The sequence below is a fragment of the Tachysurus fulvidraco genome, chromosome 11 (assembly GCF_022655615.1).
Source record: "Tachysurus fulvidraco isolate hzauxx_2018 chromosome 11, HZAU_PFXX_2.0, whole genome shotgun sequence".
NCBI classification, from domain to species: domain Eukaryota; kingdom Metazoa; phylum Chordata; class Actinopteri; order Siluriformes; family Bagridae; genus Tachysurus; species Tachysurus fulvidraco.
The window spans coordinates 5,181,745-5,208,583 of record NC_062528.1 but is presented as its reverse complement, the minus strand read 5'-3'; the positions used below and the strand labels follow the sequence as shown (position 1 = coordinate 5,208,583).

General features: G+C 39.2%; 1 protein-coding gene and 1 long non-coding RNA gene across 2 annotated transcripts; one reads left to right on the top strand and one right to left on the bottom strand.

Moving 5' to 3' along the window:
* Positions 1-949: 949 nt before the first annotated feature.
* On the bottom strand, positions 950-18,940 carry tada2a (transcriptional adaptor 2A). Its single transcript, XM_027137135.2, has 15 exons — positions 18,598-18,940; positions 17,954-18,060; positions 17,752-17,811; positions 16,653-16,744; positions 15,677-15,834; positions 15,388-15,476; positions 13,269-13,341; positions 9,306-9,369; positions 7,873-7,916; positions 5,093-5,203; positions 4,149-4,220; positions 3,202-3,334; positions 2,648-2,691; positions 2,148-2,221; positions 950-1,362 (listed from the first exon to the last, which is right to left on the bottom strand). Exons 1-15 carry the CDS (start codon positions 18,620-18,622, stop codon positions 1,177-1,179), a joined length of 1,332 nt encoding a protein of 443 aa, XP_026992936.1. The 5' UTR covers positions 18,623-18,940; the 3' UTR covers positions 950-1,176.
* On the top strand, positions 18,341-25,830 carry LOC113636823. Its single transcript, XR_003439180.2, has 4 exons — positions 18,341-18,486; positions 20,224-20,500; positions 22,904-23,068; positions 24,761-25,830. It is a non-coding gene; the product is annotated as an uncharacterized LOC113636823 (long non-coding RNA).
* Positions 25,831-26,839: the final 1,009 nt, after the last annotated feature.

The following is a 26,839-nucleotide window of genomic DNA, read 5'->3' as shown; positions in this document are numbered from 1 at the left end:
TGCCACCCAGTACCAAACCACTACGCCAATATACACATTCACACTCGCACTCGCACACACACACACGATCACACACACGTGCATACGCTCACACACGCACATGCTCACACACGATCATACACACGATCATACACACGCTCATACACACGCTCATACACACGCTCATACACACGCTCACACACACGCTCACACACTCACACGCTCACACATTCACACGCTCATACGCACGCACACGCTCACACACAATCATACACACGATCATACACACACTCACACACCCTAACGGTTGCTTAAATAAATAGAAAAGTAAAGGAAAATGCAATCTTTACATTACTGTTCCTGAGAAATACAGCAAGTTGAAAAGGAATTAAAAAAAACACAAGAAAGGGTTTTTATGTACCACAAAGCCAATAGATATATAAAAATAACTAAATATGCAAAAAGCTCCAGGAACATTTCATGGAGAAATAAGGCTTTGAAAAAAAGCTCTCAGGTGTCACACACATTCACAGAGGAAGCGTCTGGTACACGAGGCACATCAGAGCTTAGATGAACAGCGCTAATTATTAGGCTGCTAAAGCTAATGTTAGTATAGACATGTGCACACAGGGATGTGATAAAGCCTGCAGCTGCTGCTGTCCTTCCCTGTGAGCCATAGAGAACATGCTCCTTAATGTGTGTATGTGAGAGAGAGAGAGAGAGAGAGAGAGAGTGTGTGTGTGTGTGTGTGTGTGTGTGTGTGTGTGTGTGTGTGAGAGAGAGAGCGCGCGAGAGAAAGCCTTACAATTGTTCTGACAATATGTTATTGAATGTAAAGCAGTTGCTCTATTTTGTATTAATGTGTTCAAATACATCTCAGTCACATAATTCCACATAATTCCACATAATTCCAAAACAGTTGTGAGTTGAACTTAAGTCTGATATGAAAGAATGATTGTGAAACATTGCAAACTGTTAAAAAAAATCCATTTATATATTTATTTTGTAAAGTTACAGTATCACATGCTTCTGGAACAGTCCTGTTTCTGCTCAGTGACACCAGAGAAACAACACACACGTACGTCTCCATCCAAACTCCCCATGATGTGAATGCCTGTTATGGTCAATCAGAGCTTCTGTGCAGTGCGTCACCTCTCTGCCTGGCAGAAGTGTACCGTGCGCTCTCGCTCACTGCGCTTAAAGTTTGTTAATGTAGCCTTCTTTGATGAGGAAGTCATAGATTTTGCGAGTTTTGTTCACGTCGATCTTGATGAGCGAGCGAGCCTGTGCCAGTCGGAGGCCTCCCTGACGCTGGCACTCGTTCAGCAGAGCCTGTTTGTACTCGAGGTACGCGCCGGGGACGAGGCGCACCACCTGACACAGCTGAGGGGCAAAAACATAAAAAGGGATTCAAATTATTTAATTTATTCTTTTTAAAGCAGATGAAGCCGAGTACAAAAGTTTGCATTCCCAAACATGACAGGGCGAAATAGCAAAATAATCAATGTGAAAAACACGAAGCAGCTGATTACTTGCCAGTAACAGTGTGCGCTGATAAACAACATCAGCTTGCCTATGATTAGTTAGCTCTTTTTAAATAGAGCTTATATGTTACAGTGGCAAGGAAAAAATCCCTGAGATGATATGAGGAAGAAACCTTGAGAGGAAACAGACTCAGAAGTGAACCTCATCCTCATTTAGTGACACTGGACAAAAAAATAATGTAAATAATGTCCTTTCTACAACAGTTTATAGTCGAGTGGGGAACAAATAGTAATTTTGGAGTTCATTACACTATTACTCATATACTATTATTCATAACACTAATCCCTTCCTGCCGAAGTCTTCAAAAGTTCGCTGATAAAATCTACTGTCAGAGCTACCAATCAGATTCGAGACGTCAACATTGCTGCGGTAAAAGCAAATCTATTTTTCCTGTGTCGCATTCCATTGATGTTCCTTCATTAGCAATAACAGGATAAATCATATTAAGGTTGGAAGAAAATAGAAGATCTATCAGTTTAAAAGTGGGAAACATTTCTGAACGTTTAACAAATCTGCAGGTGTTTGTGCCTCTAATGCACTGTACATACACCATTCAATCAAGAAAGAATGAGGTTGCAAACTTTTGCACTCAGATGTATATATTAAAAAAAAAGGTGCTATACCTCTTTTTCCCTTTCATTGAGCTTTTCTGTACCTGGCAACCCGGTCAAGTTCAGAGGAGGCGCACTTCGTCTTCCTGTCAATTCCAAAGAAAGCAAGTTGTTACTAGCAGATGCAAAATAATTGAGAGGCTCTGTATGTTAATCCTTAAATAATCTAGAGATTTAGAAAAGCACTTTAGGCAATTTATTGTGTGACATTCAGTTTCTACAGTTACAGTTGAATAACTTGCTGGGCTGCAGAATATGGAACTTAGCTAGGTTATTAACATGGTGTATAAATACAGCAACAAAACTGAGCATAGCCGTGGCTTAGCTGTGCACTGAAGATTAAAAAGAAGCAGAAAAAGCGAGTGAGGGAGCGAGCGAGTGAGAAGGAGGAGACAGACGTGAGACAGTATATTTACGGCAGAATACATTAACACGTCTCAGCCTGTGGCTACGTACTGAGGGAAGGAGGGAAAGAGAGTGTGAGCGAGAGTGTTGAGTGTGTAGCAGCTCACCTGAGGTAGTGATGGTAGTGATGGTGGGAGTAATGCCAGCATCACTGTCAGAGAAAAACATGAGTTAGTAACTCTCACACACATGCACGCATGCACACACTCCAGCTGGCTGAGCGCCACTACGCACACACCCTGAATAATCACGGAATAATTTTTTCAGTTATTCAGTTGCACTCTGTTCCTAATAAATCTTTAAACCAAGTGCAAGCTGTTAGATTCTGCGCCTGATCATTTTTGTCTCAAACCGCATCAATAACAGCTTTCAGTTGAGCAAGATATCGAAGTGTCTGAACAAGTTTGTAGTTTGTCACAAGATACACTGGAAACTCCGACCTGTCCTCCATATAGATCACAATATTGACCTCAATTTACTCTAAAGATCTAGAGAGACGCTAACAGGGAAATTCTCACAGCACGCATGGCCTTAAGTGCAAGTCTAAGGCTGCTAGTACAATAAGCCTGTTATCACGGACCCCAGTAGACAAAAGTACAGCTGTGTGTATGTATGTACATGGAGGAGAGCTGGAAGGAAAGGGAGAGGATGCAGATCTCACATGGCAGCTTGTTTGTGGAGCCACTGCTGGCAGGCGCGACCGTCATGAATGTACTGAAGAACCTCACACAGCATATTCCTCTTATTCCGCTCATCCTCACGTGCTTGCTTCACCTGCTCGTACACCTTCGCTCCTGAATCAGAGAACACACGTCTCAATGATGAGGACACACGTGCAAGATTCAAATCAGACTCAAGTTCATAATTTTTTAGCAGTCTAACTTTTATTCACTGCAGCGGTCCTTTCTGTACTTAAGGAAAAGAGGACAACAACAAAATGTGTATTTATTTGGTATAAAGTCCATGGGTAGTTGTCTAGTGCATTCAGTAATCCGCTATTCAAAACACATTTTTGTAGAGCGCTTCCATGAATTATATAGGAAAATTTAGAATCATAATAAAAGCTACAGTATACGCTTTGGGTACCATCATGTGGTTAAAATGTGCTGCTGTTTCTTCATGGTACAAAAGGAAGGTCTTATATAAAGTATTATATATATATATATTTTCTATATATATATATATATATATATATATATATATATATATATATATATATATATAAAATATTTTATACTACTATTACTATGATATAACTACTATAACTAACATATATTATATATATAAAACTATTTATATATATATATATATATATATATAAAATTAATTAACGTTACTTTGCATAATTACAGACTGTAGAGTTTAAAGTATGAACATAATCTCAAATAATCACTGCTAAAAAAACAAAAACAAACTATATAATCAAAACTGAAATAAAGTGAATATATACGAGAGAGCAAAAATGGGCTGAAGTCATAAATCAGTGTCATAAATCACCACTAGGTCCCTTCTGCCTGCTCTGTGTGAGAGAACAGGACGGCATGTTGATGAGGTCAAAGCACCAGGGCTGTGTGTTTCAGTGTGGACTGTCAGTGGAGTTCATCTTACCACAAAAAGACTGGATCCCTTCTCTTCTGTACTCCTGCAGCCTGTGAATCTCCCTCCTCAATTCAAACTCCACTGAGAGAAGGAGAGTATAACACAAACCCAGAATATTATCGTAATAATAAATGCAGTAATCCATGCAAATACCACATCGAGTCGAGGTTTACGTTCGCTTGTCTTTTTGTGTGTAATTTAGACACACTCCAGTGGAGCAGAATACAATTGTTTCTGATTTTATAGGATTTTTACCAGCTCTCTTGTGTAAATGAACATAATAAATAACCAGTGTGGTAAATGAGGGCTGAAAGATGTATCTCGGTGCTCTTCTTCCTTTTCAGTGGCTCATACTCTACTCATCCCTCTTATTTCCAGACCATTGGTCTAATTTAACAGTAACAGCATCGTCACGAGACGCAGACATTCTGTCAAAAACCTACCATTATCTCACAAACTACACATTAACCACCATGTCAAAAAAGATCCCTGACAGTGTAACGGACAAGTCGGTTCGTCTGTACTCTTCTACGTGTCTGTACTGTAATGAATTATTAAAGAGGAGTTCCCTTTTTTGCAACTCTTATCTCCAGCTTGCTCGTTAGGGATTCAAACCTACACCGTATGTCTGTAAAGCTGCTTTATGACGATGTTCATTGTTAACAGCATTCAGGTTGGCAGTGAAATGAAATTATCCACATTGAATGCCAGCATGAGATTTAAGATGCAGGCTGATCCAGATGCTTTGAAACCCCATGAGGTTTGAATGCACAGCCTGGGTGATGGTGTTTACAGTTAAGTGCAGGGTCACGTGGGAAATGTCACAACACAACAGCAGCAACAGACAGAGGTAACTGAGGAAGGCAGTGAAAGTTCTGGACAAATGGTTTCTGCAAAATGCAACACAAATTAGCTGTAAGGCAAAAATACAATGATAATGATTTAATACTCACAAGCATGGGCTTCGATGAACTTATCGTGCTCTAGTGGCCCCATGACCCTGGCGAAGCGCCTCATGGCATCATACAGATCCTGTACCAATTTAGGGTAACGTCTTTCCAGTACTGTGAAGAGAAACAAACATCAACACACACACACCAACACACACTTGTCTTAGTATCCTTATGAGGCCCATCCACTAACAATTATTAATGTAGCTTATTAATCCTTATTAATGTTTAAATCCAATCCAAACCACAATAACCAAAAATGAAGACAACATCTATTTGTCTCTTATGGATTTTTTTTGTTAAATAATAAACAAAAATAAAAGATGGGGACCAGTCACATTTCCAAATACAGTCAAACCTGTCATATGTCAGTTATTCCTTCCCTTGTGGGGGCTGTTGTTTAATTATACCCCACATACCGTTACTGAACGCAAAAAGAAGAAAGATTTCCTCATCAGCATTATTTTGGAAGTCTTTACTATTTACTACAGATTCTCGCTCTCTCTTTTCCCTGATTGGACCTTATTAAACATTCAATTCCTGAGAATCTGAGTCCGCTAGATTTGCACAGCATTCCTCACAAAGCCTTGGCCACTGTATGCTTCACTCTGTGCAAACATACACATGCACAATCTCAGCCAGTCTCCATGACAACTGGCCTGCAGCTCCACGGCAACTATTGGCAGTCTTTTGTCTTGAGAGAGCAGGAGATAAGGAAGGTGGCACAGAGCTGATAAACAAACAGAAAAGCCAACCTTGATAGCTTTAGCGAACACGACAGGGTTTTGAGTAGCAATCAGAACAGAAGGGGAAAAAATAAATAAATAAAGGACAGCTGGAGAGGATAAAAATTTGAGGAGAAGAATCGCTGTGACAAGAGAGGGGGGGTTTTAGTGAGAGCGCTGGCCTTGCCCTCGCTGAGAGGTCAGATCAATACCAGCTTGTGAAGCCGGCGTCTCTCATCACTAGAGACATGGTGTTCATTTCATGCTGGACTATTCATAGAAGAGCAATAACAGGCGTTAAATGTTGCTCTGGCACTGGACCAGGTTGACTGATCGAAAAGCCTTGTACCCAGAGCTTATATTACGAGGTGCACAGGGTTTACTTGGCATGAGAAGGCAGATCCCGGAGTGTGACTGCTGCTTCTGTCTGCTAGCGGTACTGTTGGCATCTAAACATTGCCATGAGCAGAACAGGAAGATCGTACCGACTGCAAATTGTACTTGTATCTGTATTTTCAAATTTGCGGATGCAGAAATTGTGACAATTTAAATCGCATTAATGTGCATGTTCGTTTACATGATCGTACACCGTCTGCCAAATTACAAAATCAAAGTCTACTTGCAATTGCATTTGTTCTATCGAAATAGCAATAACAGTTAACTTGTTTGTCATTTCACTTTCTTTGTGTTGTGTATAGAGCATGCCAAATTTCAAATGAAATCACATTTCACACTGCATTTGCATTTCCAATGATTTACACAGAAAACTGTCAATCAGCATTGGGGTAAGAGTTCAGTATTGCCCCTTTTCCACCGAGGCAGTTTGAGCGCTGGTTCGGAGCCTAATTTAGAACCAGTTCTTTCTTTTTCGACAGCCAATGCAGCCGGCTCTGAACAAGGAAAAGTGGTTCTTAAGTAGCACCAAAATGTTGCTGGTCTAGACTTAAGAGCCGCTTGCGTCAGGAGCTGTGGGCGGGGCTACTGTTAGCATCTTTGATAATGTACCTACAGTATACTAATGTTTAATACACTTTTACTTTACTGCAATATGATCAGTTATCAGCACACATGATAGTAGGTAGCTACATGCTAAGGCTAACTTTTTTCTGTGTTAATGATAAAATAATGTTATGTACTTTCTCTATTACAACCTCCGTTTATACAAATTACACGGAGCTGCACGAACACGTTGGATTCGCCGCATTTGGATGCCAATGTAGGTTCACAAAGCCATGAGCATTAACATCCGCCATTGTTGTTGTGTTGGTCACTGCTGCGCTAACGTTGCTGGGTAACGTGACACGTATACAGTGACGTCAGACTCGGCTCTGTGATGGCTCTCTAACCGATGGAAAGGCAAACCGGTTCTTAGAAGGTTTGCCGGTGGAACCAAATTTGAACCAGCACCAGCTCTAGCTCTGAACCAGCACCCGCTCCTTTTTGGTGGAAAAGGGGTATATGAGGTCAGTTTGGTTGAGTCACAGCAGTTAACATCAGAAGACCACATCAGGTTCCACTCCTGTCCAGTTTGGGTGAGTATGTATCCATGATGGCCTCAGATTCCTGTTCTTAGCTGACAGGATTGGAATCTGATGTGGTCTTCTGCTGATATAATCCATCCAAATCACTATTTGATGTTGAGATGCTTTTCTGCTCACCATAGTTGAAAATAGTGCCAATTTGAGTTAATATTTCCTTCCTGTCAGCTCAGGGCAGTCTGGTCATTTTCCTCTAGCCTCTCTCATCAACAAGGTGTTTCCACCAACAGAAATATCGATCACCATTTTGTGTAAACTCTACCGACGGTTGCAGGGAAAATCCCAGGATATTAGCAATTTCTGAAATTCTGAACCCAGTCCATTGGCACCATCATTCATGCCACTGTTAGTCACTGAGATTTGGATTTTTTCCCAGTCAGAGGTTTGGTGTGAACAGTAACTGAAGCTCTTGACGCGAACTGCATGAAGGAATGGCTGCAAAAATAACTACTGTTACAAGTACGTGTGTTCCTATTAAAGTGGACAGTGAGCAATAATTTGTGTTTTAAAAAGTGCTTACTCTGAAACTTGCGCAAGTTTATGAGCCCATGGTCCCGAATGATCCTGAAAGAGACAACAGAACATTTTTACACCATTAACACACACTGCACAGTCTATAGACCAAACAACTACTAATATTATGCTATGAAAGGCATTAGAGCTCAGATCATTTTAATGATAGCTGTAAAATATATACTATTCTAGCTAGTGTGTTTTAACAGTTAGCGCATGTTGGGAAGTGACCCAGTCTGTCCAGTGTATGGAGCACTTTGGAGTGAGCTGATGATCGAGGTTCTATTCCTGTAAAGACCACCATAAAGCAGAAAGGTGATCCGAGCTCAGCACTCCTACTGCGGTGCTCTGTGTGAGTGTCCGGTTTAGGGTCTCTTATTAGGACCATCATTACCATAAACCAGATTCAGACTGGTTCTCAGAAACACAATCCTTTCAACAAAGGCTTCAAAGCCACAGAGGGAGGGTCAGAGAACAGCAATGGCTTTAGCTCATGGCACTGATAGGCTCCCCATATGGCTTCAGATAGCCATGGCTCATTAAAAGGTATTTTCTACCAGATCCCTGTATAGCCACATGCTTGATTAGCGCCCCCACTCGTTTAATCTAGATTATTTTTACATTCTTCATACATGTACATTTCATGACTAAAGGTTTGAGGACTCTTGACCATCACACACACACACACACACACACACACACACACACACACACACACACACACACACACACACACACACACACACACACACACACACACACACACACACACACGTGGTTCTTCCTCAGGCTGTGATCATAAAGTTTCAGTTTCTCTAAATCCTTTCAGCATGACAATGTCCATGAACACAAAGAGAGGGGGAAGAACACATGGCATGCTGAAGGAGTAGTACATTTACATATCTGGCATTTAGCTTGTCCAGAGTTACATTTTTATTTCAATTTATACATCTGAGCAATAAGTGTTAAGGGCCTTGCTCAAGGGCCAGGCAGTGGCACCTTGGTGGACCTAGGCTTCGAACTCATGACCTTTGGATCAGTAGAGGAACTCGAGTGTCCAGCACACTGACCCAGACCTCCTCACAAAACATCAGTGTCTGATCTCACTAATGCTATTGTGCCTGAATGAGCACAAATCCCCGCAGCCACAATCCAACAGCTAGTAAAAAGGCTTCCCAGTAGAATGGAGCTTATTATAACAACAAAGAGGAACTACATCTGATGTAGGAATCTGATGTTCAACCAAGAGCACATGGGGGCGATGCTCAGGTATCGACAAACACCAGCACCATCTGGTGCACCTCACCTCAATGGCACCTTATTTAATGTGCCGAATTTAATCGATGTCCTTCGTGTGCTGAATTTGTGCTGGAGTGAAAACACAGGACCTGAAGCTAACACACTAGTTGTTTTCAGGTCAGCATCCGAGTTTAAACTTACTTTTTCCTTCGCTGTCTCTCTTTTAATCTTGAATGATAGATGTCCACAACTGCGATTTTAAGAGCTAGAAAATGAAATATAACTGTTAATTTGCCACATGCAATGACAAAGTGATGCAATGTGAGAATATTCTTGAACAAGTGTTGAATTGGTGAAAAAATTATTTTCAAAGGACTAAATTATTTCATTATTACTGGCACCAGAAGAAACGAGTCTCGTGTGCAGTTTACTGCCAAACGGGTGATTTTTGGTTCATAACTCAATCACACTGCCGCCTTTAATATCAATGAATTTACACGAGTAGGCACGATACACCCGATACACACAGTTTTCTAAAACTTGAAAGGTCTTATTGTTTGTATTCTGTATTATAAAAGTGCTGAAGATGAGCAAAAAAAAGGAAAACTGTATTTTAGAACATGGAACTAAAACAACAATGTTTTTATCCAGTTAATTAGAGATTTATTAAGACAGATGCAACCATCAAGGACCTTTACTTAACCGCGGATATCCAGTTTCATTCACTGATTTGAGTTATGTTTTTAATCCTTATAGCAAAGTCCATGTCTAATTTCAGTGAATATTGTCTTCTTGAGAGTTGCAGCTGTACCAGATGGCAGAGATTTAACCAAGTAGACTATACAATTGAGGAAGTCTACGTCTTTCTTGCTGAACCAACAAAATGTTAATAATTTAAAGGTGAGGTCTCTGTTGTTTGAGAAAAGCTTCAGAAAACTGAGTCGGGACGACAAACAAAACAAAAATCAAAGCAAACCTGTACCCAATGAGCAAAAAAGGGGCGTGTCTTGTCAATATGCGGCGGAGAGAGTGTTCAGTGAGCATGTGTGACATTAGCAGAAAGCGGGTTTAACATTGACATGGAGGATAAAAACAAAGAAAGAAAGCGAAGAAAGACTTACGATAAGGCAAGAAGTAGGACGTGTTAATATAGGATCAGCTTTCCAGCGCTGGAGAGAACTGAAGGAGCAGGAAGTTGGCCACATATTCACAGGTTGGAGTTTCCCGAGTCAATAACTCCTGAGCTAAACGCTGTTACTACACAAATAACGCCTCTTTTCTATCGTAGTAATGTAGAGAGGCAGCTACAACCGCGTTTTGTGTAGTAACAGCGTTTAGCTCAGGAGTTATTGACTCGGGAAACTCCAATCTGCGAATATGTGGATGACTTTACTTAAGACGCCGAGGTGCTTTTTTCCTTCTCGATAGGTGAGTAACGTTGGTTTTGCTTTGTTACACAGAACTAATATATGCCTTTGTCCTTTACATGATTATGCTTGTGTGTCATTTTTGCTTGTTTGTTTTTCTGCAATCGTATTGTTCTTCCTTTCAGCTATGATAGACACATTTCTTACCATTAGTTGCCTGGGTCACAAATGTATGTGTGGGCGGAGCTATAATACAGGGGTGGGACCCATTTGGGTTAAGGGCGTGTTTGTTTTGGTGATTTCAAATGTCAACATTGGCTTTCAAACATCGGAGACCCTGCCTTTAAAAGAAATATCTTATGAATTGCAGTTTGTTTTTGCTTTTTCTTCCCTGAACAAGATATTTAATATTAATAAATTTATACAAATGAATCATTTAATCTGAATCATCAGGAATCTCCTGGACGCGGGCTGATGGTATAGACACATTCTTTTGAATGACTCTTATTGGTTGTCCAATAAAAAGAAAGCAGGAGCACTTAATATTTTAATAAATCTGGTCGATTATAAACCTTCACTTTGTCACTATGTTAAGATATTTGAGCCTATGTTGTGTAGGGATTATGTTCGTGACCGCTCACATTACAGATGCTCTAACATCTGTATGTTAAAATATAAAAAAATGTAATGTAAATGTAAACAAACATCTCTGACACAGCGCAGAAATGTCAGAGACAAATTATATCATTTCTGCTTCTATGGCAATTCGGCTCTGTTTCAGAGATGTTAGTGCATCTCTAAATGCCACAGCGGCAGAATATATACAGTATCTCCCAGAAGTATGTGCACCCCTCACATTTTTGTAAATATTTGATTATATCGTTTCATGTGACAACACTGAAGAAATGACACTGTGCTACAAATATAAATAAAAATATATCAATAATAAATATATATAAATATATAAAACAACTCAACACTCAGCCATTAATGTCTAAACCACTGGCCACAAAGGTAAGTACACCCCTAAGTGGAAATGTCCAAATTGGGCCCAATTAGCCATTTTCTCTCCCCGGTGTCATGTGACTCGTTAGTGTCTATTAAGGTCTCAGGTGTGAACAGGGAGCAGGTGTGTTAAATTTGGTATTATCGCTCTCATTCTCTCATTCTGGTCACTGTAAGTTCAAAGACCATACAGCGGTTTAACAGGAAAGGTTCCTCTCAGAACAGGCCTCGCCATGGTCCACCAAAGAAGTAGAGTGTACGTGGTCAGTGTCATATCCAGAGGTTGTGTTTGGGAAATAGACATATGAATGATGCCAGCACTGCTGCAGAGGTTGTCAGTGCTCAGATTATACGCCACACACTGCATCAAATTGGTCTGCATGGCTGTCATCCAAAAAGGAAGCCTCTTCTTAAGATGATGCACAAGAAAGCCCGCAAAGAGTTTGCTGAAGACAAGCAGACTAAGGACGTGGATTACTGAAACTTGTCCTAAGGTCTGATGAGACCAAGATAAACCTATTTGGTTTGGATGGTGTCAAGGTGAGGAGTACAAAGACAAGTGTCTTGCCTACAGTCAAGCATGGTGGTAGGAGTGCCATGATCTGTGGAACCATGCATGCCAACATGTACTTTGACATACTGAAGCAGAGCATGATCCCTTCCCTTCAGAGACTGTGCTGCAGGGCAGTATTCTAACATGATAATGACCCCAAACACACCTAAAAGATGACCACTGCCTTGCTAAAGAAGCTGAGGGTACTGACCAAGCATGTCTCCAGACCTAAACCCTATTGAGTATCTGTGGGGCATCCTCAAACTGAAGATGGAGGAGCCCAAGGTCTCCAACATCCACCAGCTCCGTGATGGCATCATGGAGGAGTGGAAGAGGACTCCAGTGGCAAACTGTGATGTTCGAGTGAACTCCATGCCCAAGAGGGTTAAGGCAATGCTGGACAATAGTGGTGGGCACATAAAATATTGACACTTTGGGCCCAATTTGGACATTTTCACTTAGGGATGTACTCACTTTTGCTTTTGGGGCCAGCGGTTTAGACATTAATGGCTGTGTGTTGAGTTAGTTTGAGGGGACAGCAAATTTACACTGTTATACAAGCTGTACACTCACTACTTTATATTGTAGCACAGTGTTATTTCTTCACATGAAAATTGACAAAAATCTGAAGGGTGTACTCACTTCTGTGAGAGACTGTATGTATGTATGTATGTATGTATGTATGTATGTATGTATATATATAATGTCATTTCTGCACTGTGTCTGAGATGTTATCTCTAATATGACTGGTCACAAAAATAATCCCTACACGATCTAATCTGTATCATCTTATTAACTCACTATTATTAAATACTGTATACAATACATTTCTCTCCTTTTTCACCTTTCACTCATTCTCTCCTCTGCTAAAGAAACTCTGATCTTCAACAACAAAGGACTCATGAAGAATTCTATCAAGACATAAAAACGGTCACTGATCCTCCAAGTAACAACACACACAGTGTTGAAAACTTTTGAACTGGGTCATTTGTGTAGATGCAGTTATTATCTACATCTATTACGTGAAACAGCTTATTCAGAGCAGAACTAAATGAAAAGCAAACTGCTGTATATAAGATTCTTATGTCTTTTAAAATATTAACATTTTGCATTTTGCAAGTGGGATGTAAACTGTATGTGCCAGTGAAATAGGGAATATTTATAAACTTGCAGTATTAGTCTTATTAATCCTGTATTAATGACAGGGGCTTTGTTTAGAATCTGGATGTATACACTTACCGTGAAGAATATCAGAGTCGTCATCAACAAAATCAATATCTTTCAGATCCCATTCTGCGTAATTATCAAATTCCTAAAATATAAATAAATGAATAAATGAATAAATAAATAAATAAAAAAGCGGGTCAGCGGCTGCATTAATCGCACACTTTTCTATTTCTTAATAAATATGTGATGGAAAATTATAACGTACATTACTATAAGGAAGTTGCATCATATTCAGCTAGATTAGATTATACTGGTATTATGAAACACTGACACATTATGAGAAGTGTCAATTTACCTGTCTGTATTTGTGTAGAAATAAAATTTGTTTGTCGCTATGCTTGGTGATGTGTCACATGACATGAAGACATCAGTACTCATAAAAAGTGAACTTAAGTGATCATTTCTATGCCACTATTCATAAATTTGGATGAAATGGTCTGTTATTATAAAGAGACCTGAATATTATTGTCATTAATAAAAAAAAACATTTTTTTTAAAAAAAATCACAATTTAGATTTCCAAAAGTTTGTCTTTAGTGTTCGAGATATTTTGTATGTTGTTAAAGAAAGTTACCAAACACTTTACTGATTAAAAAATAAACTGGAACAGTCTGATAACATCCATGGTGCAGGATTGCAGATCATTTCCTATTAAACTACTTGACACTACCTGTGAGAACTGAAGCCTGTACTGAAAAGCTTGCTGATTGTAAGCTGATTGTCAGGTCAGCTGCATGTGGTTCAACTCGCATCACCTATAAAGCCAAACTGATGAGATCGCTGCTTCGTCCAGATGTAAATTACACGACTGATCACGATCAAGACAATTTAGAAGACTTGATTTGCTTTAAGGGATTTGTAATGCACTGTTGCCCTACACTGAGCCCTAATACACTGAGCCCTAATAATCTATCTAATCTAATAATCTAAAAAAATCATCATGCTGTAGTTACACAAGATTATCAAAAGTTTTTTCTTCTTTTTTTAAATCTTAGAACACATCAGTGATGGAGGCCCATATAAAACGATTTTTGAATATAAAATAGACAAATATACATTACATTTATGCCGTTTGGGAGACGCCGTTATTCAGAGCAAATGTTGTTTAATCTTAATGTATACAGCTAAGCAATTGAGGCTTAAATAACAGGTTCATTCTCACAAGCTTCTAGAGCTAGAAACATCGGGTGTCATTAAAAACACAACAGATATCAGTATGTAGTCATTTTACCCCCACAGGTAAACCAACGTTCAGAAACCAGGATTTTTACCCGGGGGCACATCCAGTCGCTGACAGTGAAATTCACCATTTTGCAATGAGAAGGACTTCAAGACTGCAAAATTCAGTCCAATGTCAGACTGAGACAAAGAAAAAACCCAAAAGCTACATCATCAAAGACCCTACTCTTTAAAAAGACTACAGAACATGACACGTTTACAATATTGCACCTGAACAAACCACAAATGAGGTTAGAGACATGTGCAGTTTGAGAGCTGATGATTTATTAGCCATTCTGCCTTGGGAAACAAGCAGACATATAAATATAAATGAGCTTCACTTAATACCAGAATATCCTTGATTCAAATGTGAGGCCATCATCTTGGCTCAGGAACAGGAAAATATTCCCCAAACCCAACAGCAAATCAAGAGAAACCAATATTCAAGGTGTTAGAATGACCAAGTCACAGTCCAGTCCTCCACCCCTGAGCTGTGGCTAGATCATAAGTGAGCTGTGCTGAAACACATTCCCTCAAACACCATTGAACAGAAGCAATGTTGTAAAGAAGAGTGGGCCAAAAGTATCTCCAGAACAATGTGAGAGCCTGATAAACTACATATTATAGAATTATTGGTTATCATCACCTGGTTTCTGAATGTTGCTTCACAGTTTGTAAAAAAAAAAAAAAAAAACTGGAACACATGCTGAAATCTGTTGTGTTTTAACGGTCATCACCACTCGAGGTTACGGAGTTGCTTACGGACGTTGGTGATGACCAAACAAATAAATAATAAATAAAAAACGTTGACCTGAAGACACCTGTACTTCTTTTTTTCCCCCCTTATGAACGCATATTTCTTTCATTTGCCAAAAAAAATGTATTACAGTATAAAGAAAACACAGATCACTGACCTCCATGAAATCTGCACGAGCTGGCATGTAACCAGCCATGTCCCTGGAAAGCTGAGAGTCGAATGAAGGTCTTGGAGGATCATCACAGGCTGATGGGGGGAAAAAAAAATCAGATTAAGATACTAGGACATCAACAACAACAACAACAACAACATCTTCAGAGCTTATGAATGCACTGAAGGTGTTTTGGATGTCTCTTGTTCCATCTTTGCAATACTCTGTAGTGTATGTGTCTTTATTGCACTGGTAATCACCTATTTCACAGATAATTCTGCAGACGGTCTCTTACGTTTAAACGGGATGGCAGTATCGGGTGTGCGAGCCTCCTCCACTTGCCTCCGACTGAGCAGAGTGGAAGCAAAAAGCGGGTTGTTGATAAAGTTCTTCATGTAGTGCCCTTCACATTCCTCCTTGGTCTTGGTGCGCATTTGGTAAGCCACATCCTGCCTGTTTAAACATCAGAATTAGGTGAAATACTGAGAGGTCCATACAGTCTCAGTAATCTTATACTGTAATATGTTTAAGATCTCAGCAGTTTGGATGGAAGTCACCTTGCCATGTATCCTAACAGTACAAAACTGGGCAGGCAAAGAATATTTCATTTAGAAAAGATTGGGCAGAGTAAATGTGATACATTAAATAAAATGAGTATTAGACGAGTTGTTGATTAGACAAGGTGACTTTTAAAAAAAAAAAGAAAGAAAGAAAAAAGAATAAGACATTATATACACTATATTCCTTATGTTGGAATACCGGACAGATGCAACAAGCATTTCACTGCATGTCGAACTCTGTATGTATGTGTATGTGACAAATAAAATTTGATTTGACTTGATTTGATTATGAGTCTTCACTGGGTGGATTTTAAATCAAGATTTGTGTGACTGCAATTTTGTCAAGTAGTTTTTATATTTTGTTTACACTGTACTTATTATACATTACATATTCAGTGCGTTATGCTACATTACTGCAGTAGAATCACAGAAAGCAACGAGTAAGATTTCTTTTCATGTAGCAATTCATGTTGGCTTTTTATTTCCATCAAGATAAAGTACATTGTTAAAAACACTGTGCTAATAAAACTGAATTAAACTGACAGTGTCGTAAAGCACAACATATCCGTTAGATATTCTACACGAATAAAATAATATTAATATTAACTACAATAATAATTATTATGCCACAAGATTTAAACACAACACTCTTTATAAACAGTATAACCAGTCATTAGTAATTATAAGCATGGCTTAGGTAATTATACCAACCAATTCCCAAAGCCACAGTCCATGACTGCTTCTAGAAGAGCCATCTCCTCTTGGGCAGTCCAGCCAGGCTCCAGTACTGGAAAATCTGACGTCTAGGAAAAACAGAAACAAGTCAAGTTTACAGGAGATTAAAGAATTTGTTATGTACAAACTGATCCATACGACACTAAACACCCGAGCACTCTCACACAATACACGCATACTGTTACTACACTTGAGGCACTAAACTACAATCATACTTGGAGCAGTGGTGGCTCAAATGGTTAAGGCTCTGGGTTGTTGACCTGAGGATCAAGCCCTAGCACTGCCAATCTGCCATTGTTGGGCCCTTGTGCAAGGCCCCCAACCCTCCCTGCTCCAGGGGCGCTGTATCATAGCTGCCCCTGTGCTCCGACCCCTCAGTTGGGATATGTGAAGAAAATAATTCCACTGTGCTGTAATGTATATGTGGCCATAATAAAGGTTTTCATGCCCCCATTCCTTCCTTGCAATGAAAAACAGTTCCCAAGAAATAATCAGTAAAAAAAAAAGTTAATTGATTAGTTTAATAAATTTGCCTAAATTTATAGAAGCAAAAATTAAGTATAATATACAGAGCATTTAACTATTATTATTATTATGTAATGTACCCAAGTTACTTGCTGAATTGCTTCTCTCACTGTAATTATAAAATTATAAAAATTATATTGAAGAGCAATGAGCTGCGGGTGTAGTGAGTAATGTGGCACAACTGCGCACAGTGTGCCATGTATAATCTCTAATGAAATTGTCCATCTATTCATTCTGTGTACTGATTATGTGTACCTACACAGGTCATGTGGAGCATGAAGCCTATCCCACGGGACTAAGGGCAAACGGGTGGCCACCCTGGATGGGGCGTTAATAAATCACAGAGCACAATCACACAGTACAGACAAATCAGAGATGCCATCAGGTTATATATGTCTTTAAACTGGAGAGAAAACCTAAGGGAATTGAACCACCAACCCCAGAAATGAAAGTGCTCAAAAGAATAGAGAACACAGATAAATAAATCTTCAGGCTATACATGTTCCTTACATTTTTCTCACAAATTATATCAATAGGTCTTTTTTCTTACCATGATCTCATATTTGTGGTCACTCTGGTGCTTTTTATACTCATATCCCCTAGTGAAACACTAACAAAACACACACACACACACACACACACACACACACACACACACACACACATTCGTTAAGCTACAATCATATGGGTTAGAAAAGAACAAGGCAGTACATATTCAAGAACGCAAGGTTGTGTGTAAGTTGCCAGGTCACCTGGAGGCAGAGGACAAAAGGGGAAGGTCCACATTCAGCACATTTTACATAGGGCTCCACCAAGTATGAGGAACAACCCAGACATGGAGGCTTGTCAAAAGGATCATCTAAAGGACAAAAAGATAAGATTATGCAAAAATAATAGTTTACAGATTTCCTTTCCTTCTGCTCAAGAAAGGAAAACTCAAATATAGGTTTGACTTTAGATCATTTGTTGTTATGCACACAGTCTGTCAGTGCATCTGTCTGTTTGTCTGCAATGCAAAAAGACCCCCCAAGACCAGATATGAGGAGTGTTGTGCCAGCAGGACACTAGTCCACCATGTAGGTGCAGTGTGTGTGTGTGTGTTAATAGTGATGTGGTTTAGTTATTATTCCCAACACCACTCTTGCTCCTGATACACATGGTGGTCCAATGGTGAACCCTTTCACTACAGAGGGAAGCTACACCTAAGCATCCATGCAGTTTGTGAAACATTTACAAAAACAAGTCAACACGAGACTTTTATCTGAACACAGGCACAAATAACTACGTGAGTTGTTTAACTAAAACTCTTCATCCTTAGCATCCTGTGCTAACTGTTAGCTATGTTGCTATTGCACGTTTGAGATAAATTACTAGCGATTCATTTATATTTACTTACTCCCAAAAGATGTCAGACGATCCATGTTTTGCTGCCAGTGGAAATACTTTAGTTTACGGATGTTAATTCAGTGGGTAAGGTCTTTGTTTTGGTTTGTTTATAGTCACTGCATTAGCCAGCTAGCGTTAGTCTAAAGGAGCTCGTGCTACATCTGCAGTGCATTTAAAGGCGAATTGTACGTTCTACATTTATTTATTAAGTCCAACAGCATTAACCACATGTACAGATGGAACCTACTGACAACCACGTTACCAACCAGCAAAGGAAACGCTTTAATGTAAAAAATAAATAAATAAAAAATACATTAAAACTGATGCAGGAAGATAACAGCGCCCTTGGTGGCACCTGATACAACTACAGGGGTGAGGGGTGGAGGAGTGGGCGGAAGAGAGAGAGAGAGAGAGAGAGAGAGAGAGAGAGAGAGAGAGAGAGAGAGAGAGAGAGAGAGAGATAGAAAGAGAGAGAGAGAAAGAGAGAGAGAGATAGAGAGTGGGAGAGAGAGAGTCATCTATAGTAGAAATCAGAGTGACTTCATTAATTCTCCTTCTGCAACAGAGCACAGAGAGCAACACCACACTGCTTCAAACATATTCAAGTCATTTATGCTTTTGTAGAGTTTAAAATCAATCCAAATTCTTGTCTGTTAAAAATTCTCTTGGCATCATGATCAGTGTTTTGTGCAACTTTGTTTTTTGGCTGAGGTATATTGCCATTTTTGCTGACCAAAGATAAAATTGATTAGTTGGCACCTGATCGTGTTTCTCCTGACATATTTAAAGCCAAGAATAAACACTGAAAAGTAAAATCAACATTAAAGGACCGTAAAAAGCTCTGTAAAAACACAAAGAAAGACTGTAACCTGGAGCAGTGAATAAAAGCATGGATAACTTTCTCTCTGTGAACAGAATGGACAATCAAGTGCAACATCAGGGTTTAAAATGGAAATAAAAGAGTTCGCAGAGATAATACAGTGTAAATTGGCAGCTTTTTTGGTTACAGGGGTTTACTATATAGTGCCCTCCACTCTGGTTTAATATCATCATTAAAACCAAGTACACTTCTCCATGGGGTGTCTACCCTCCCACTCAGTTTTTTCTTATCTAAAACCTTAACACAGGCTCTGTAGAGCAGCTTCCCTAACTCTGTCCCAAAGTTCATTTCCCCCTCACACCGGCACTTCAGGAGGGGAGTCAATGTCCGGAGTAATGTTTAGCTGGGGAAACGGTTCCTCCTCTGCAGGTCCAGTCTCTGTATACTGATAGTCCATCAGATAAACCCACTTCTCAGATGTTAGGGAGGACCTCCTGCAGTGTACGAGCTGATTGACAATGCGCAGGGACCACAATCCCAAGATCCTCTGTCTGTGACAGGTCTGTTCCTGTGATGTTCAATAGCTCCCATAGTGTTATTAGACCTGAGAAGATGAGAGTCCTGGACAGTGCCGGGACAGTCACACTAGAGATGTCTAGACGTTCGCCATACACCAGAGGCTCCTCCAGCAGCCAGTGTAGATTTCTGCAGGGCTTGTTTTGTTTTTAAAAAGGTTCCAAATTTTAAAAAGTCTGTTAATTCAGTAACGTCCAGGGTTTTTGTGTGCATTAAAAACAATATTCTGTAAATCCCCAGTCCTCTGACCGAGTACAAGTATTCCACTGGCTGCTGCTCTCCATACTAAGTCTTTGGGTCCACTGAGGAGTCTGAACTGGAGGTGGAAGGCTGCAGTTCTGCTGGATAACTGGACCAGCCCCTGACCCCCTTTTTCTTTGGGAAGATGGAGGATGCTTTGCAGAATCCAGTGTAGGCCGTCCCAGAAGAAATCCACCAGCAGGGCCTGGATGTTTACTAGCAGGTTTGGTGGCAGATCCATGCATGCCAGCTTGTGCCAGATGGACGACGCGGCAAGGTAGACACCCAAGTACTTAAAACCACCTCTTTTACACATTAAACCTGGACAGAGAACAGCCTTGTCATATATCTCTGTACAAACCTGAGTTGGACCCGAAGGTTTTCAGCACCTTCCACAAATATTCATGCTCTTCCCGGAGATTTCCAAAATTAAAATGAAATATACGTTATCAATATAGACCTATCTGGCACATAGTATGTCTGGTCCTGGTGAATGAGCTGCTCCATTAACTTAGTCAGTTCGAGGCCAATTCTTTTGAGAGCAGCTTGCAGTCAGTGCACAGTAGTGACACCGGGCGCCAGTTCTTGTGGTGTGTCGGGTCTCCCTTTTTTGGCAGTAGGGCCAGGACGGCCCTCTTGCAGCTCAGTGGGAGCTGACGAAGGATTACCCTGTCCCTAAGGACGTCCAGCACATCCTGCAATATTACTGCCCAGAAAGCCTTGTAGAACTCAACAGGGAGACCATCTATTCCTGGTGCCCGTCCATTCTCCATGCCTTGAAGAGCCTTGTGAAGCTCCTCCAGCGTCAGTTCTATATCCAACTCCCTGGCCGTTTGCTTTAGGAGCTTTGGCAGATCCATGAGGAAACTCTCCTCTACTATCTGTGCCCCTGACCACTCACTGCTGTACACTTGGAGTAAAAGCTTACTGTCTGCTTGCAAATTTCAGTGGGCTCTATAATGAGATACCCTGATTCAGCATGTACTGTATGAACCCTTTCTGTCCGTTCTTTTGCTCTAAACTGAAGAAGAACTTAGAAGGAGCATCCATCACAGTTGTGCTGTAATGTCTAACAGGTTGTACATTTTGGAAATTTTTTGCTTTTAAGGGCTTCAATATGCCCTTGATTTCCTGTGGCCTCCAAATGCTGGAGTACCACTATTTCTATCTCCAGAGCTTTCAGAGATCTAACAATGTCTCTTGTGACAGTGAGAGTGTACTGTTGACAAAAAACTTTGATTTGTGTTTTAGTCACCTCCTACCACTTGCTGTAATGAGCTGCTGTAAAAAGCTGCTTTCTCAGATATAAAATAATTTGATAAATAAGTAAAAGACTCTCTAAAATTAGCGTTTTCTAAAAGTGCCGTGTCGAAATGCCAGTAGGCACTCTTAAGCTTTACATTCAGGCTTGAATATCAGCTGTGTTGCAGTCGGCAATAACGTTGTTAAGTTTATCTAAAAGAACCATCCTCTCCAACTGCATCGGTGAGAGCATACACACAGATAAAAACTAAAACCTCATCCTCATAAAAAGCCTTATTTTAAAAGCCTATATAACTGAATAAGAACACGGAATAAAATTGCGAGCCAACAACAAGGCGACTCCACCACTTGTGTTGTGTTATGGCTTAAAATCACCAACCCACCCCACTCCTTCACCCAAGCATCGCTTTGGGTTTCCTGTAGCATGGCAATAGCAATATGCTTTTGCTTTAAAAGTTCATATAATTTAGATCTCTTTCTGTACCCTCTTGCACCATTAATATTCAAACTCGCAATGTGAATCCCACTCATTATAAAATGTAGATAAAATCAACAGAGGGTAAAAACCTCTCCAACACATAACACATTCTATAGGTCATCATCAAAGTTTTCCCGATTCACTTTTGTTATCGATTTCTTTAACCGAAAGACTTCCACATGAATAAACGCTCCTTCTCTTCTATAATGTTTAACCTCACGGTTGAACTGTTTTCAGTCTGGGGAAAAATCTTCACTTCACTTCAACACTTAACTGTTCTTCTTGTGAGCAAAAGGTGAAGACAGAATCTAACATGCAGTCTTCACTGTCGGACTCTGTTTCTTTCTTTGCCTGCTTTTTCCCTTGTCACTTGGTTTTTTCCTCGTAGTCTGTACTTTAAACAATGGCTCATCTTCCATCTCCACATCTCCCTGTGCCCCCGTAAGTCTCTGGTGAAAAGATTCTCTGGAATCTTTAGAAAAACAAACATGGCCAAAGGGAGTGGAAGAGAGGAACATTTTAGCCTCAATGTGTACTTCTTAGCTAGTACTTAATCTAGTACTTGCCTATGTACTTACAGTAAGTAAAAAAGTAAGGCAACAGTTAGATGTGTTACAGTAGAACTATATCTGACCTAAATAAATATACTGGTCTGACTAGAATAACTTTAGTAACTTCTTACTAAATCTGACTAATCTTACTAACCTGCCATTTTCCTACCTAAAACTGACCTCTGAGTCTGCACTGGAACAAAGACCCTGTACTTAAGTTTATATTAACACACAATGCTCACTTAAATAATAAAAAAAAAAGACTTGTCTAAAAATCATTCATAAATTATTTTTAAAATTGTCCTAAAAGTATAAATGTAACTCTCTGATATGTGCAGACATTCCATCTCTTTATAACTAACCAAGGTATTATGTTTTTGCTTCTCAGACACTTTGATCTCAGAGGCAGAGAAAACAAGCAGTGAATGGGAAGCAACTGACTCAGAGGCCATGAATGTGGATCCACCCTGCTAGTCGTAACCAGTCAAATTCCCGCTTCTTCTGTTCCGCTACAAGGCTCACAAGAAGCGCAGCTCAACAACCCAGGATTCAAGTATTGAAACACACATAAGGAAATACTTTGATGCAATCCATGATACAGATACTGACACTGACAATACACTCTCCTTCTGTTCACTCTCCTTCTCCAACTCCACAATCTGGCCATGAAGGTGCTGTCGGTCCTTGCCTCCTCTGCACCAGTGGAGAGGGTTTTTAGTAGAGGGGGCATTATAAAGAGACCCCATTGTGCACGTTTGCATCACAAAATGTTGCAATCTCTAATTTTTTCTTAAATGTAACCAAATGCTACTTTAAACAAATTTCCCATTGATCATATTTGATTTTTTTTTTCTAGTTAACTACAGCTTTATGTTTATCCTTGGTGGCGAGCTTGTTAGGAGTGTTTTGCCACTGCAGTTCATTCAGGTTTGGCATATAACGTCATAAATGTTTAAGGTTTTCCCAATTACAATTTTTGTAATTTTATGGCTGAAACACCTGCATTGTGTTAGGTGGATTTCAAACCATGGAAAAGGAGTTCTGAAGAAATGGTTAAGTTAATTTCAGCTCTTAAGTGTTTGTTCGCATTTATTTGCTTATAGAAGAAAAAAATAAATTCCCACATATCTGCAATGCCTTTTGATTATTTTATCAAAACTTCTCTCTTACAAACCCACACACATGAGAGAAGTGCCAATCGTATGCATATTCCACATTTTATCATAAATGTGTCATGCAGTGTGGGGACTTGCACTGGTCTTGGTCTTGTCTCGGCCTGTCTTGGTCTTGGTCTTGACTTGGTCTCGACCCTTCAAAGTCTTGGTCTTGACTTGGTCTCGGTTTAGGTGGTCTTGACTACAACACTATGAACCAGTTTAGTTGCATCATTAACATTACGATTGCACTGTTCAGAGAGAGATAGAAATAGCTTTTTTGTTATTTCTTTACTTATCATCGACGAAAAATCCACGAGTGCAAATATGAACAAAGTAGTATGTATTTCTAAGCATGGACGAATATATGTTTAAAAAAATCTAAGTTATAGGGCAAAAGTATTTGAACACTACAAATGATCAAGAATAGTACTGTGTTGTAAAGCTGTTGTGGGAAGAAAGACATTTAAAGTACTTTGCTTTTTGCAGAATTGTACCTTTTGACAAATCATCTTCACTTCCCCAAGGTTAAGATGCTCCATCTAATCACCCTTCTAATACCCCTTTATTAATTTTTAATTGGATCCAAGAGGTTAACTAGCACATTCAAGGCCTTCCTGAGTTGTTTTGGCTGTATGTTTGGGGTTGTCTTGTTGAAATGTCCATCCTCTTTCTAGGATTACCTTCTTGTCTGGTGAGATCAAATTTTCCTCTAATCTGTCCAGCTACATCACTCCATTTGATTTCGTTCAGTGATATGTAATGACCTCCATCCATATATTGGTCGTTTCTGCAGCTTTTTAGGTCATACTGCAACTTTCTCAGCTGACTGCTGATTTCTTTCTGAGCGTATTGTAAAATCCTGAATGACACATAAGTCTAGGGATTATTAGGTGTGTTTCCATGAACTTTCCACTTTAAATGTCTTAAAATATAAAATAAGAAAACCGTACAAAAGCCTGGTTGCCTGAGTGTACACATTAATACTTTAATTTTTTGGTGTAAGAGTCTAGAAAATTAGTACATGTTGATTCTGAAATCTACATGAAACATGTTGATTCTCATTCCTCTCACCCTCTTTTTATGCTTAGATGATCCAAATCTATCAGGCTGTCGGAGGATCTCCTGTGCGCCCTGTTGAAGACATCCTATACTTTTCCATAGGATTGACCTGGACTGGGCCTTTCCAAAACCTTGAAGTTTTTTCTTTGTTAGCTTGGATTTGTTCTCATGCTGAAAGGTGAGATTCTTCATCTTAAGCTGACTTCAGAGGCCTGTATGGTAGGGTTAATATCAAAATATTTGTGCCAGATATGTTGCTTTTGGACCCTTGTCAGCCTCCCTGAAGTTTAGGTAATTTCCACTCCATCTGTAAGCATTTTCTTCAAGGAATATGATAATGACTAATAGTTATGGAGAGTTAAGAGTTACGCTGACTAGTGAAATTTGGGGTCAATACTCTCACTTAAAATGTTCAGTATTTTGTCTTATATGCATATATAAAAAGACACAGAAGAAATGTGCACCAACCAGTGAGCAATGTGTATTTCTTTTTATTACTATTATTATTATATTCTATTTTATCATTTACAGTAGTGTTTTGACTATAAAACTACATGACAATCTACTTTTTTTTAAAAATAAATGTTTTTGTATATTTTTATTTTATTTATTTTTTTATTTTGCCGCTAGCAAGTATTTTTAAAGAACCATATAAAAAATCATTTGAGTCCAAGTGAAAAATCCACTGTCCTCGTGTGACATATTGAAACGTTAGCTTTTTTTGTTATTCTGCTATTTACTACACATATATATCATCTACGAAAACTTTACATGATTACATATATGAACAAAACGGTATGTATTTCTCGGCATGAACGACTATAAGTTTAAAAACTGTAGTATTTGAACACCACAAATGACTAAGAATAGTATTCTGTTGCAAAGCTGTTGTTGGAAGAGAGACATTTACAGTAGCAAGTACTTTGCTTTTTTCAGAATTGTACTGAATTTTGTCCCTTTCCCTCTTGACAAATCATCTTCACTTCCCCAAGGTTAAGATGCTCCATCTAATCACCCTTCTAATACTTTCTTAAAACCTGGATTTATGTCACAGCTGAATGAGAAATTCTAAATAAAACTCACTGAACGTATCTTATAATGTGAATAAAAATCTGTTTATTTTTATACATAAAAGAAAAGGAAACACTTAACCTTAGGCAATTTCCTATTCCACCTATAAAGATGATCTTCAATAAATATTATTATGGCTAATGGTTGAATTCAATTCTCTTTCTTTTTATGTAAAACATATCCTTTTCAGCTCTTTCGCTCTGATGCCTCTTGGGGAAATCCATCTCATTTTGTTCAGTCCTTGTTGTTAAGTGCTGTTGCCTTATTTGCTTAAGTAACAGATAACCTACTGCTAACACACACTAACATAAACATACACTTGGATATTAAACATGAAACAAAAGAAGTTTTTAAAGAGGAAACAATAAATTATTGTTATTGTTACAGACTATCTGATCATTTAATAGAAGCTGTTGATTCTGTATCTTAGAGAGAAATATTTTGGTTCCTGTTTCTTCTTTGGCTCACACACCAGCAGTTTCTTCACCTTAGTTCTATTTTATTTTATTTTATTTACAGCAGCTTTAAAGAAATCTCAATATAGATTTTATTTAGATTATTCAGACAGTGGAAAAAAGTAAAAGTCCCTGAAACAAAACCATAAAAAGAATGAAACTCAAAAGGTTCTTATGGGTGACGCTGACTAGTGTAATTATGAGTCATTAAGATGATCAGTATAAAACAGCACTGGGTGTGATGAAAGCATCTTCAGTACAAGCGTCAGTCATTTCAGACACCAGTCATTTATGTTTTTACTCAGTAGTATCTAAAGTCCAAATTAGGCACTGAATATTAACATCTTTATGTCAAGTGACACACTCTACAGCCACCTATTAGTTTTCCACTAGGTTCCATCCACAGCATCTACCTCATGATACATATTTCTATGACGTGTTCAGAACACTGAAGCATTTAAATGAAAGCACAAGCAAACATCCACACATCCACAATCAATGCAGATTGGATGGATTTACAAGTTGGACCACAGCATGAAGGCCCGTGTCCAAGTACTAGTTTCATCTACTGGAGTTTATTCT

Bases quoted from the DNA above. Each gene is read 5' to 3' on its own strand.
- tada2a (XM_027137135.2), bottom strand. From the start codon at position 18,622: ATGGATCGTCTGACATCTTTTGGGA. The intron at 9,370-13,268 runs GTAAGTGTATAC...TTCATTTTCTAG, and splicing joins CGACTCTGATATTCTTCACG to CTCTTAAAATCGCAGTTGTG. The intron at 2,222-2,647 runs GTGAGCTGCTAC...TGGAATTGACAG, and splicing joins CACTACCATCACTACCTCAG to GAAGACGAAGTGCGCCTCCT.